This window comes from Triticum dicoccoides, chromosome 3B, assembly GCF_002162155.2.
Source record: "Triticum dicoccoides isolate Atlit2015 ecotype Zavitan chromosome 3B, WEW_v2.0, whole genome shotgun sequence".
Taxonomy (NCBI): Eukaryota; Viridiplantae; Streptophyta; class Magnoliopsida; order Poales; family Poaceae; genus Triticum; species Triticum dicoccoides.
In genome coordinates this window covers 105,631,155-105,642,489 of record NC_041385.1, presented here as the reverse complement: position 1 = coordinate 105,642,489, position 11,335 = coordinate 105,631,155, and the positions used below count along the sequence as shown (strand labels likewise).

At 44.8% G+C, this 11,335-nt stretch overlaps 2 protein-coding genes across 2 annotated transcripts in view; one reads left to right on the top strand and one right to left on the bottom strand.

The window, feature by feature from the left end:
• LOC119275036 (DEAD-box ATP-dependent RNA helicase 20-like) overlaps positions 1-2,118 on the bottom strand; it is a 4,039-nt gene extending 1,921 nt beyond the window's left edge. The window contains exons 1-4 of the mRNA XM_037555808.1: positions 1,824-2,118; positions 1,481-1,728; positions 243-422; positions 1-147 (exon numbers count right to left, since the gene is read on the bottom strand). The exon at positions 1-147 is cut by the window's left edge and continues 3 nt beyond it. Coding sequence (XP_037411705.1) covers positions 1-147; positions 243-422; positions 1,481-1,728; positions 1,824-1,879 — 631 coding nt within the window. The 5' untranslated portion in view covers positions 1,880-2,118. The remainder of the gene's footprint in view (positions 148-242; positions 423-1,480; positions 1,729-1,823) is intronic.
• Positions 2,119-2,283: 165 nt separating this feature from the next.
• On the top strand, positions 2,284-5,066 carry LOC119275035 (mini-ribonuclease 3-like). Its single transcript, XM_037555807.1, has 7 exons — positions 2,284-2,559; positions 2,889-3,010; positions 3,231-3,320; positions 3,662-3,714; positions 4,086-4,188; positions 4,402-4,517; positions 4,596-5,066. Exons 1-7 carry the CDS (start codon positions 2,334-2,336, stop codon positions 4,642-4,644), a joined length of 759 nt encoding a protein of 252 aa, XP_037411704.1. The 5' UTR covers positions 2,284-2,333; the 3' UTR covers positions 4,645-5,066.
• Positions 5,067-11,335: the final 6,269 nt, after the last annotated feature.

Genomic DNA, 11,335 nt, shown 5'->3' with positions numbered 1-11,335 from the left:
GAACTTGAGGACCTTTCGGGACACCACCATATATGCATGTGCTTTTTATCTTTGATGAGGCACCAAATTTTGTTGTCTCCTGCTGTATCTGGACAGCAAGTTCCCGTGTAGGGGCTAACACAAGAACAATCGGACCATCACCAGGAGCTTGAATAACAAAGAATGTATCAGCCTTTCAGATTATTATTATCCAGAATGATTCCAGGAAAGTAAATCAAGAAATAGAAGCAGCATATTCGCACCTAGAATAGGCTGAGCATTAACATGAACAATGGCAGGTAAAAGGTAAGCAAGTGTTTTTCCAGATCCTGTTTCAGCAATGCCAATAAGATCACGCCCCTTCAGTGCCATTGGCCAACCTTGTGACTGGATAGGGGTAGGTTCTGTAAAGCCAGCTTTTGTGATTTCTTGCAACACATATTCTGTAAAAAAGAAATGAAGGACCTTACGTAAGTAAGTGGAAACAAAGGCTGTGAGATGATAAAGCTAAGGAAGCATAAACAAAATAATAATCATGTATCTACAATAGCAACGTTTTCTTAAACAAACAGCACAATTTTATACATAAAGAATACAAATTTAAGAACAAAGGTGGAGTAAAACAAAGGTCGACGTCAAAGGGTATCATAATAAAGGGCAGCCCGGTGCATGTAGCTCCCGCTTGCGCAGGGTCCGGGGAAGGGTCCGACCACTTTGGGTCTATAGTACGCAGCCTTTCCCTACATTTCAGTAAGAGGCTGTTTCCAGGACTTGAACCCGTGACCTCATGGTCACAAGGCAGCAGCTTTACCACTGCGTCAAGGCTCCCCTTCAAAGGGTATCATAATATGGTGCTAAAATTTCTCCAGATGCATGAGCTTTCTGATTATAATGTGATGCAATGTAAGGACTAGGAAACTCCTAGTTGGTAAAAAAGTACAGTAATAAATATACTTTACCACATTGTTTTCAGTTAATAGAACACATATGCATCAAGTATCTTCAAAGCAATGAAAATAAAAATGTAAACTTCTGGAAATAAGTGCAGTGACTGGCACACGCAAGAGCAGGTAACCAGTGCTATTAGGCCCAAATATCCTATTGTTGATTATTCACATATGTAGGAAAAATGGGAGAGCTAACTAGCTAAAATTTGTGATTCAATGAGAATCACTGCTTCACAGGGCAAGCCTTTTCCCAATCAGCTAACAGGACCAACTCAGCCCAGTGACATGAGGGTATTTGCTAGAATTACATATAGGTGCATCAATATTATGCTTTTTGAGTGTGGTATTATAGAAACAGAGCATCATGTGATACAGGGAGGCACATAGCTAAATGAAGGCGTCCCTCTTATTCGATTTTAAGTAATTCAACAGAGATGCTAACGAGAACCTATCCTACTCCCTGCTGATTCTATCAAATTTGTGCGTCTGAAAGCCTGAAACACAACAGCAGCGCACGGGGAGAGAAGGAGCTACGAAGAACACCATGGCCTAACCTGGGAAACCGACGTCGCGGAAGTCGCGCACCGGCTTGGGCACGTCGTTGCCCTCGACGGTGATCTCCCGGCGGCGGCGGTAGGCCTCAACCTCCTCCGCCGTCATGCCGGCCACCGCGGGAACCTCCACGTAGAAGTTCTTCTCGAACCGCGGCAGCCCGTCCAGCTCGGCCGCGGCCGCCGCGGCGGCAGCATCCGGTTTGCCCGACGGCGCGAACGCCCTCGTCCCGCCACCGAACGCGCCCTCACTGCCAACACGGGCAGAAATAAGTAACCAACCGGACCTAGAACCAGGATTACTAGGGCTACCGTTAGGATTAGGGTTTGGAGCGGAGCGGGTTACCTGCGGCGGTCGCGGTAGGAGCTGGGGTCTGCCGCACGGCCGTCGAAGCGGCTCATGGCGGCGGTCGCCGGCGGCAGCTAGGGTTTAGCGCGGCGGTGGGGGGCTCGGCTCCGGTGAGGGTGCGCCGAGGTGGTGGGGGGTTCGATTCGGCGAGCGAGGTTTCTGGCCGAGGAATTCTACAAGAAGCAAGCAAAGCTAATGGCGGCGGCGCGGCGGAGGCGATTCGAATTGGAAGTGAAGCAGAGGCGGCGAGTTCAACAGGCGAGCTCCGCGTGCGGCATTCGGGTAGAGTGCTCGAGCTTCTGCCCTGGTAGGCGTATTTCTCAGGAATACACAACCCGAGTTATGAAACGTCTTTCCATGTCTAACGAATGCGTAAACTGGCAATGACCGCACTGCCAGGTGGGCCCGCTCGGGCCGCGAACAGAGGAAAAGGGGAAATATCCACGGCGGGAGGCTGTTTATCCATTTGTATCCTCGACGGCGCGAGAGTTATTGCCTGCGGCGACGATGGCCACCGTGGCGGCGACCATGGCGACGCCGACGCGCCACCGCCAGTTCCGCGTGCGCGCCGCCTGGGACATGAACCCGGGCGCCGCCACCGTCGCCGTGCCCAAGCCGTCAAAGGACAAACCCAAGCCAGCCCTGGGGCAGTCGCCGGCGGCGGCGACCACCCCCGCACGCGCACCCCCTCCCACACACGCCGACCTCTTCGCGCGCAGCAGCGAGGACCAAGGTATCTATCTATCTATCCTCACTCAGCTCTGCCATCCCGTCCATTTCCTCCACGTTCTACCCCCCTGAAGCTGTGGCAGCATGCTGTCAGTGAACAACTGAAAATTGGTCGAAGGCAATTACATATAGATTTTGACTTTAAAAGCAAGTGCAATAGAATGGTTGTGTCATCGAGAATGAGAACATAATTCGATATTTTCTACTTCACTTAATGACAACATATGGCTGTGGCCTGCTCTAGTGTTCAGTGTTAGGACCGTGTAGTTACTACACTATTTAGGCAGAGAAGTTTTTTATTCTGTCAATTGATTGTTGGTTGGTTTGTATTAGCAAAGAAGAGCACGTACATGGGGTTTGAGAAGTGGTGGTTGCCGCCTGCGCCAGAGGTGAAGAAACCCCGTTCACTCTACAACGCGGCATCGCTGGCATACTTGGGGGACTGCATATATGAAGTGAGAACTGGTCATTTTATTCTTTGGTCTTTATGCACTTTACAGTTGCTGTTATGTAGTTATATTACATGTAGATCAGCCTAGCTGTCGCTTTTGACCTTCATTTGCTCTGGATTTACTATATGATATTCCTGACGACGCTGAGACAATGTGTACTAGTTTTTTCAACTTCAAGCTTGTTTGTTGTGAGAGGGTCTGATTCTTGCTCTTTGTGATACAGCTCTATGCTCGGAGACACTTCTTCTTTCCTCCACTGAGCATCAATGAATACAATAAGCGTGTGATGGATGTTGTGAAATGTGAATCACAGGTCTGATATGGCTCTTCTTTATCCTCTGATCAAACAGCTCACATAGACTAAATGCTTCAGCATGGTATGTTCGTTGATTGTGATGTAGAATTTATCTTATCATCTATGTTTATCCATTGTATCATAGCCTTCATATTGACATTTTTCGCATATATCAATAAGTTTTGTCTCCTAATGTCGTTTCAATTACTGCTATTTTTAATGGTTGTAGTTCAATTTCTGAAGAGCGCTCGTTTTGCTTGCCTGTTCTCCATTCTGTTTGCTGCATATAAGAGAGTGCTTTGAAGCATCACAATGCCAGGCATATTTTCACATCGTTGTCATTTGTTTCCTTCCTTCAGGATCTGCTGCTGAACAAACTCCTGGGAGAGGATTTTCTAACTGAAGAAGAAAGGTAAATTAAGTTAATCTGCCTTTCTTCTTCCACCACTGATTGGGTCTTGTACCTACCTTTTTCTTAATATGATACATGCAGCTTTCTTGCATGTTCTCGGAAAAAAAGGGTAAACCTATGTTTCTAGCGTTTTACTGCCTACTAGGAAACACTATGCACTAGCCTCTATACACATGATTGAGCTTCCATGCGGTGTTAGTGCATCAGTATTCAGGACGTATGAGTTCATCTTCCTAGAGTTGCCTTTGTACTGCACCACATTTGTTTTCTCTGCATTATATGGAATATGAACAAATGTAGTATTGCTTGATGCTTTCTCATCTGTCTAGTACCTGTGACCTGTGAGTTACTTAGATAATCATGTTCTGTAGGGACATACTTCGTTGGGGAAGGAACATCGTTAGCAGCAAAACTCGTACAAGAAAACGGGCAGGAATCGCAGTGTACAATCGAGCATCTTCACTTGAAACACTGGTTTGTTCTACAGCTATCAATTATGTGCACCAAATATCCTGACTTTTTTCCCTCACATTTTAAAAATTGTGGATCTCTGTCTTCTATTGTAAGTTGCAATGTTTTTTACTAACTATAAGTTGCAATGTGTTGTCCTCAATTGTAAAGACTAATCCTCACATAGTTTCTTAGAAGACTAAATTCTCACATTGTTGGTGATGTTACTGCTATTAGATCGGATATCTTTACCTCACGAATTTCAAGCGCTTGGAGCAAATGATGTTCCAGTTAGGATTCACAAGTGGTGCTTCGTCACAGAATATTGCAGATGAGCTGCGCTCAAGCTTCCAGTAAACATCCTTTATTTATGCTCCTCTGGTTCCGGATTTTAATCTACGGCTGTTCTTACTAATGGATGTTTCTGTCAGGAAAACAACCTCAACTTCTGTACAATCTCAGCAACCTGCAAAGCGATGAGCAGTTTCAGTATGTAATGAACTGAACCGGAGTTTCTTTGATGACAGAGCGACTGATACAAGCATGCGCAACTTGCGGCACACGTGTTCCAAAAGTTAAACTTAAAAGGAAAATGAGTGAATGTTGTTTGTGTGTAGGCAAGATCGAGTTAGTTGAGGAACATATATGATCGTGCATACTAGAGGCCATCAAGAGGCTGGTGATTCTGATCGGAAGATTGTGGCACATCGAGGTCATGATGATTCTGATCCGAAGATTGTGGCACATTAAGGTCATGAGCACAATTGAGACCCAAGCTTTATGTGGATTCCGTGTAAGATGTGTGATCTATGGAATGAATTGATGTTGAATGCTGATATAATCTCAGTTTATTCTAGGGTATATTTCCCATTTTTATTAAAGGCGAGTCAAATTTATGTTGCTTTGTGTGTGTCCTGTTGGTGTGCCCCGGAGTGGCTTGTAGCTCCGGATTGCCTAGTGACTACTCCCTCCGTTTCAAAATTCTTGTCTTAGATTTGTCTAAATACGGATGTATCAAGTCACCCAAAATTCTTGTCTTAGATTTGTCTAAATACGGATATATCAAGTCATGTTTTAATATTAGATACATCCGTATCTAGACAAATGTAAGACAAGAATTTTGGGACGGAGGGGAGTAAGAGCAACTCTATTAGAGTTATCATATCCACCCAAACTGCATAATAACTATCATATAGATCACGGAGCACAAAAAACAGCTCTAGTAGAGTTGTCATTCAGCCCTAAATCGCCATATTTTTTTCAAAATATTTGGAGACCATGGGGACTTGTTTGGAGCTCGCTCTGAACCCAACTGCCGACGTGGGAGGAAAGTTTCAGCTTCTTCCTCCTCGTGCCACGGGTGGGATTTGAAGTGGCACAGCCTCCACACACCACCGGCGATGGGGTAAATGTGGTTGTCAATCATTTGGCCATTAACACCACGGCCGCTCACTCCAATTCCTATGGTGACCCAACCTGAGAGAAGGCGTGTGAGCGCGGCTGCGCTTCATGTGGTCGTTTATTGCTCCTGCTCCCCAACTGCCCTCTCTATGGTGCTCGTAGCAACTTATAAAGGTCGATCGCGCCCTTCCCACCCTCTCTCTTATGTTTCCCCCTCTTCGGTGCCTCCCACTCTCCTCAGCCTTCAATTCACCGCATCCTCGTCAAATGGCACAAAGGAACGAGTTCCCCCTCATCTTCAACTTTGGGGTTGATGAGGAAGAGAAACAGTCGGATCCCCTCAACCCCCTTTGGGACGAGATGAAGCGGGACATTGAAATGGAGTGGCGGATTTAGGACCACGCGCTAGCCCCGTCGATGCATGCCCGGCCTCGGACGAGAAGGAGAAGAAGGAGCAAAAGAAGCATGAGGAGGAGAGGGCCGCAAAGAGAAGGTTGCTCGTGAAGAGGAGAGGGCAAGAAAGCTTGCAAGGACTCGTGATGCGCAAAAGGAGGGATGAGGCACGTGACAAGAATGGGAAATGGCCCCGTGTGACCCAATAGAGACTTGACTTCCGTTGCTACTGAGAATTATGTACTGAATTTGTGAGCTATGAAGTGGACCGAAATTGTGCTATGCATCATGAATTATGGCATGGACCTAGGTTGTGCTATGTGTCATGAACTATGTCGTGGACCTAAGTTGTGTGCTATGTGTCATGAACTATGTCGTGGACCTAAGTTGTGTGCTATGTGTCATGAATTTGAGAGCGTCAATTTGTGAGTTGTGTTAGAGCATCTACAGCCAGACATACCAAATATGACCCCTTAAACGCCCGCGGACGCGCCCGGTCAGTGACCGGGCATGTCCGTTTTGAGCCCCTACTTATCCGTTTGTGCATCCGCGCTCCTCATGTTCGTCCTCATATATCCGGTCACTTGCATGTGATTGATGGAGATGAAGAGAGAACAAGAAAAGAATGAATAAAAAAAAGAGAATGTGGTCCGGGGTAGGGACGCGTCTGCTACTTCTTGAGCTTACGTTGGTTTTTACCTTGAATAGGAAAGGGTGATGCAACAAAGTAGAGATAAGTATTTCCCTCAGTTTGAGTACCACGGTATCAATCTAGTAGGAGAAAACGCGCAAATCACCGAATACCTGCACAAACAATCAAACAAACTTGCACCCAACGCGATAAATGAGTTGTCAATCCCTTCATGGTTACTTGTAAAAGTGAGATCTGATAGAGATAGATAAATGATAAAGTAAATATTTTTGGTATTTTTAGTTTATAGATCAGAAAGTAAAAGATTGCAAGAATAGCAGATCGGAAACTTAAATTGTAGATCGGAAACTGTATGATGGAAAATAGACCCGGGGGCCATAGATTTCACTAGAGGCTTCTCTCAAGATAGCAAATAATACGGTAGGTGAACAAATTACTGCCGAGCAATTGATAGAAAAGCGCAAAGTTATGACGATATCTAAGGCAATGATCATGAATATAGGCATCACATATGTGTCAAGAAGACCATCTACTACTATTAATCCACACACCATCCGCTATCTAGCATGCATCTAGAGTATTAAGTTCATAAAGAACGGAGTAACGCATTAAGTAAGATGACATGGTGTAGAGGAATTAACTCAAGCAATATGATGAAAACTCCATCTTTTTATCCTCGATGTCAATAATACAACACGTGCCTTGCCGCCCCTACTGTCACTGGGAAAGGACACCGCAAGATTGAACCCAAAGCTAGGCACTTGTCCCATTGCAAGAAAAAACAGTCTAGTTGGCTAAACCAAACCGATAGTTCGAGGAGACTTGCAAAGATATCAAATCATGCATATAGGAATTCAGAAAAGATTCAAATAATATTCATAGATAAGTTGATCATAAATCCACAATTCATCGGATCTCGGCAAACACACCGCAAAAAAGTATTACATCGAATAGATCTCCAAGAACATCGAGGAGAACATGGTATTGAGAATCAAAGAGAGAGAAGAAGCCATCCAGCTACTAGCTATGGACCCGTAGGTGTGTGGTAAACTACTCACGCTTCATCGGAAGGGCAATGGTGTTGATGTAGAAGCCCTCTGTGATCGATCCCCCTCCGGCAGGGTGCCAGAAAAGGTCCCTAAATGGGATCTCACGGGTACAGAAGGTTGTAGCTGTGGGAAAATGTTTTCGTGGATGCCCCTGTTGGTTTGGGGGTATATGAGAATATATAGGCGAAAGAATTAGGTGAGGAAGTGCACGAGGGGGCACAAGGGTGGGGGGCGCGCCCTACCCCCCTAGGCGTGCCCTCCGTCCTTGTGGCCGCCTCGTGGCTCCTCCGACTTCATCTCCAAGTCTCTTGATTGTCTTCTGGTCCAAGAAAAATCATCGCGAAGGTTTTATTCCGTTTGGACTTCATTTGGTATTCCTTTTCTGCGAAACCCAAAAGTAGGGAAAAAACATGAACTGGCACTTGGCTCTAGGTTAATAGGTTAGTCCCAAAAATCATATAAAATAGCATATAAATGCATATAAAACATCCAAGATGGATAATATAATAGCATGGGACAATAAAAAATTATAGATACGTTATATTATCCATCTTGGATGTTTTATATGCATTTATATGCTATTTTATATGATTTTTGGGACTAACCTACTAGCCTAGAATCTAGTGCCAGTTCCTGTTTTTTTCCTTGTTTTTGAGTTTTACAGAAAAGGAATACCAAAAGGAGTCCCATTGACCTGAAAATTTACGGAGCTTGTTTTTTTTACCAGAAGAAGCTCACAGAGCATCAGAGATGGACCAGAAGAGTCCCGAGGGCACCACAAGGGTGGAGGGCGCGCCCTACCCACTATGCGCGCCCCCTACCTCATGGCTTCCTTGTGGACCGCTGACTTGTTCCCGACGCCAACACCTCTTATATATCCCCAAACTTCCCGAACAGAACCAATATCGAGAGTTTCTTCGCCGCAAGCCTCTGTAGCCACCAAAAACCAATTGGGACCTTGTTCCGGCACCCTGCTAGAGTGGGGATCCATCACCGATGGCCATCCTCATCATCCCGGCGCTCTCCATGATGAGGAGGGAGTAGTTCACCCTCGGGGTTGAGGGTATGTACCAGTAGCTATGTGTTTGATCTCTCTCTCTCGTGTTCTTGATTTGGCACGATCTTGATGTACCGCGAGCTTTGCTATTATAGTTGGATCTTATGATGTTTCTCCCCCTCTACTTTCTTGTAATGGATTGAGTTTTCCCTTTGAAGTTATCTTATTGGATTGAGTCTTTAAGGATTTGAGAACACTTGATGTATGTCTTACATGTGCTTATCTGTGGTGACAATGGGATATTCACGTGATCTACTTGATGTACGTTTTGGTGATCAACTTGCGGGTTCTGTGACCTTGTGAACTTATGCATAGGGGTTGGAACACGTTTTTGTCTTGACTCTCCGGTAGAAACTTTAGGGCACTCTTTGAAGTTCTTTGTGTTGGTTTGAATAGATGAATCCGAGATTGTGTGATGCATATCGTATAATGAAACCCACAGACACTTGTGGTGACATTGGAGTATCTAGGTGACATTAGGGTTTTGGTTGATGTGTGTCTTAAGGTGTTATTTTACTATGAACTCTAGGGCTGTTTGTGACACTTATGGGAATAGCCCAATGGATTGATCAGAAAGAATAACTTTGAGGTGTTTTCATACCCTACAATAATCTCTTCATTTGTTCTCCGCTATTGGTGACTTTAGAGTGACTCTTTGTTGCATGTCGAGGGATTGTTATTTGATCCAATTATGTTATCATTGTTGAGACAACTTGCACTAGTGAAAGTATGAATCCTAGGCCTTGTTCCGAAGCATTGCAATACCATTTTTGCTCACTTTTGTTACTTGCTACCTTGCTGTTTTTATAATTTCAGATTACAAAAACCTATATCTACCATCAATATTGCACTTGTATTAGCGTCTCTTCCACGAACTAGTGCACCTATACAAATTACCATTGTATTGGATGTGTTGGGACACAAGAGACTCTTTGTTATTTGGTTGCAGGGTTGTTTGAGAGAGACCATCTTCATCCTACACCTCCCACGAATTGATAAACCTTAGGTCATCCACTTGAGGGAAATTTGCTACTATCCTACAAACCTCTGCACTTGGAGGCCCAACAACGTCTACAAGAAGAAGGTTGCGTAGTAGACATCACGTGTCAAGCATCCCCAAGCTTAATTATTGCTCGTCCACGAGTAGTTAAATGATAAAAACTGAATTTTTTATGTGGAGTGCTACCTAACATATTTATGCATGTAATTTTTTTATTGTGGCATGAATGTTCAGATCCATAAGATTCAAAACAAAAGTTTAATATTGACATAAAAACAATAATACTTCAAGCATACTAACAAGGCAATTATGTCTTCTCAAAATAACATGGTTAAAGAAAGCTTATCCCTACAAAAATCATATAGTCTGGCTATGCTCCATCTTCATCACACGAAATATTCAAATCATGCACAACCCCGATTTCAACCAAGCAATTGTTTCATACTTTAGTATTCTCAAACCTTTTCTACTTTCACGCAATACATGAGCATGAGCCATGGACATAGCACTATAGGTGGAATAGAATATGGTGGTTGTGGAGAAGACAAAAAGAGGGAGGTAGTCTCACATCAACTAGGCGTATCAACGGGCTATGGAGATGCCCATCAATACATATCAATGTGAGTGAGTAGGGATTGCCATGCAACGGATGCACTAGAGCTATAAGTTTAGGAAAGCTCAAAAAGAAAAACTAAGTTGGTGTGCATCCAACTTGCTTGCTCATGAATACCTAGGACGATTTGACGAAGCCCATCGCTGGAATATACAAGCCAAGTTCTATAATGAAAAATTCCCACCAGTATATGAAAGTGACAAAGTAGGAGACTATCTATCATGAAGATCACGGTGCTACTTTGAAGCACAAGTGTGGAAAAAGGATAGTAACATTGCCCCTTCTCTCTTTTTCTCTCATTTTTTTTCTTTGGCTTCTTTGGCCTCTCTTTTTTTCCTTTTTTCCCTTTGGCTTCTTTGGCCTCTTTTTTTCCTCACATGGGACAATGCTCTAATAATGATGTGTTGGGAAACGTAGCATGCAATTTCAAAAAAACTCCTATGCTCACGCAAGATCTATCTAGGAGATTCATATCAACAAGAGGGGAAAAGTGTGTCCACGTACCCTCATAGACCAAAAGCGGAAGCGTTTGCTTAACGTGGTTGATGTAGTCGAACGTCTTCTCATTTCGACCGATCAAGTACCGAACGTACGACACCTCCGAGTTCTGCACAAGTTCAGCGTGATGATGTCCCTTGAGCTCTTGATCCAGCAGAGGGTCAAGGAAGTAGATGAGTTCCGTAAGCACGACGACGTGGTGATGGTGACGATGATGTGATCCGCGCAGGGCTTCGCCTAAGCACCGCGAGAATATGCCCGGAGGCGTAAACTGTGGAGGGGGGCGCCGCACACAACTTAGAACAGTGATGTGTGTTGTAGGCTTGCCTCCCTCCTAATATAAAGGAGGGAGGGAGATGAGGCCAGCCCTAGGCGCACCCCAAGTAGGAGGAGTCCTACTTGGGGTCCTAGTTGGATTCGGCCCGGCGCCCCTTCCCCTAGTCCAATTCAGTCTCCTCCTTGGTGGGGCGCGCGCCACCCCTTTGTGGGCTGGTGTGCCTCCCTCCTA

Excerpts from the sequence above, each read along its gene's own strand:
- LOC119275035 (XM_037555807.1), top strand. The coding sequence starts at position 2,334 with ATGGCCACCGTGGCGGCGACCATGGCGACGCCGACGCGCCACCGCCAG. Across the intron at positions 3,011-3,230 it reads TGGGGGACTGCATATATGAA|CTCTATGCTCGGAGACACTT; the intron begins GTGAGAACTGGT and ends TTTGTGATACAG. Across the intron at positions 4,518-4,595 it reads GAGCTGCGCTCAAGCTTCCA|GAAAACAACCTCAACTTCTG; the intron begins GTAAACATCCTT and ends TGTTTCTGTCAG.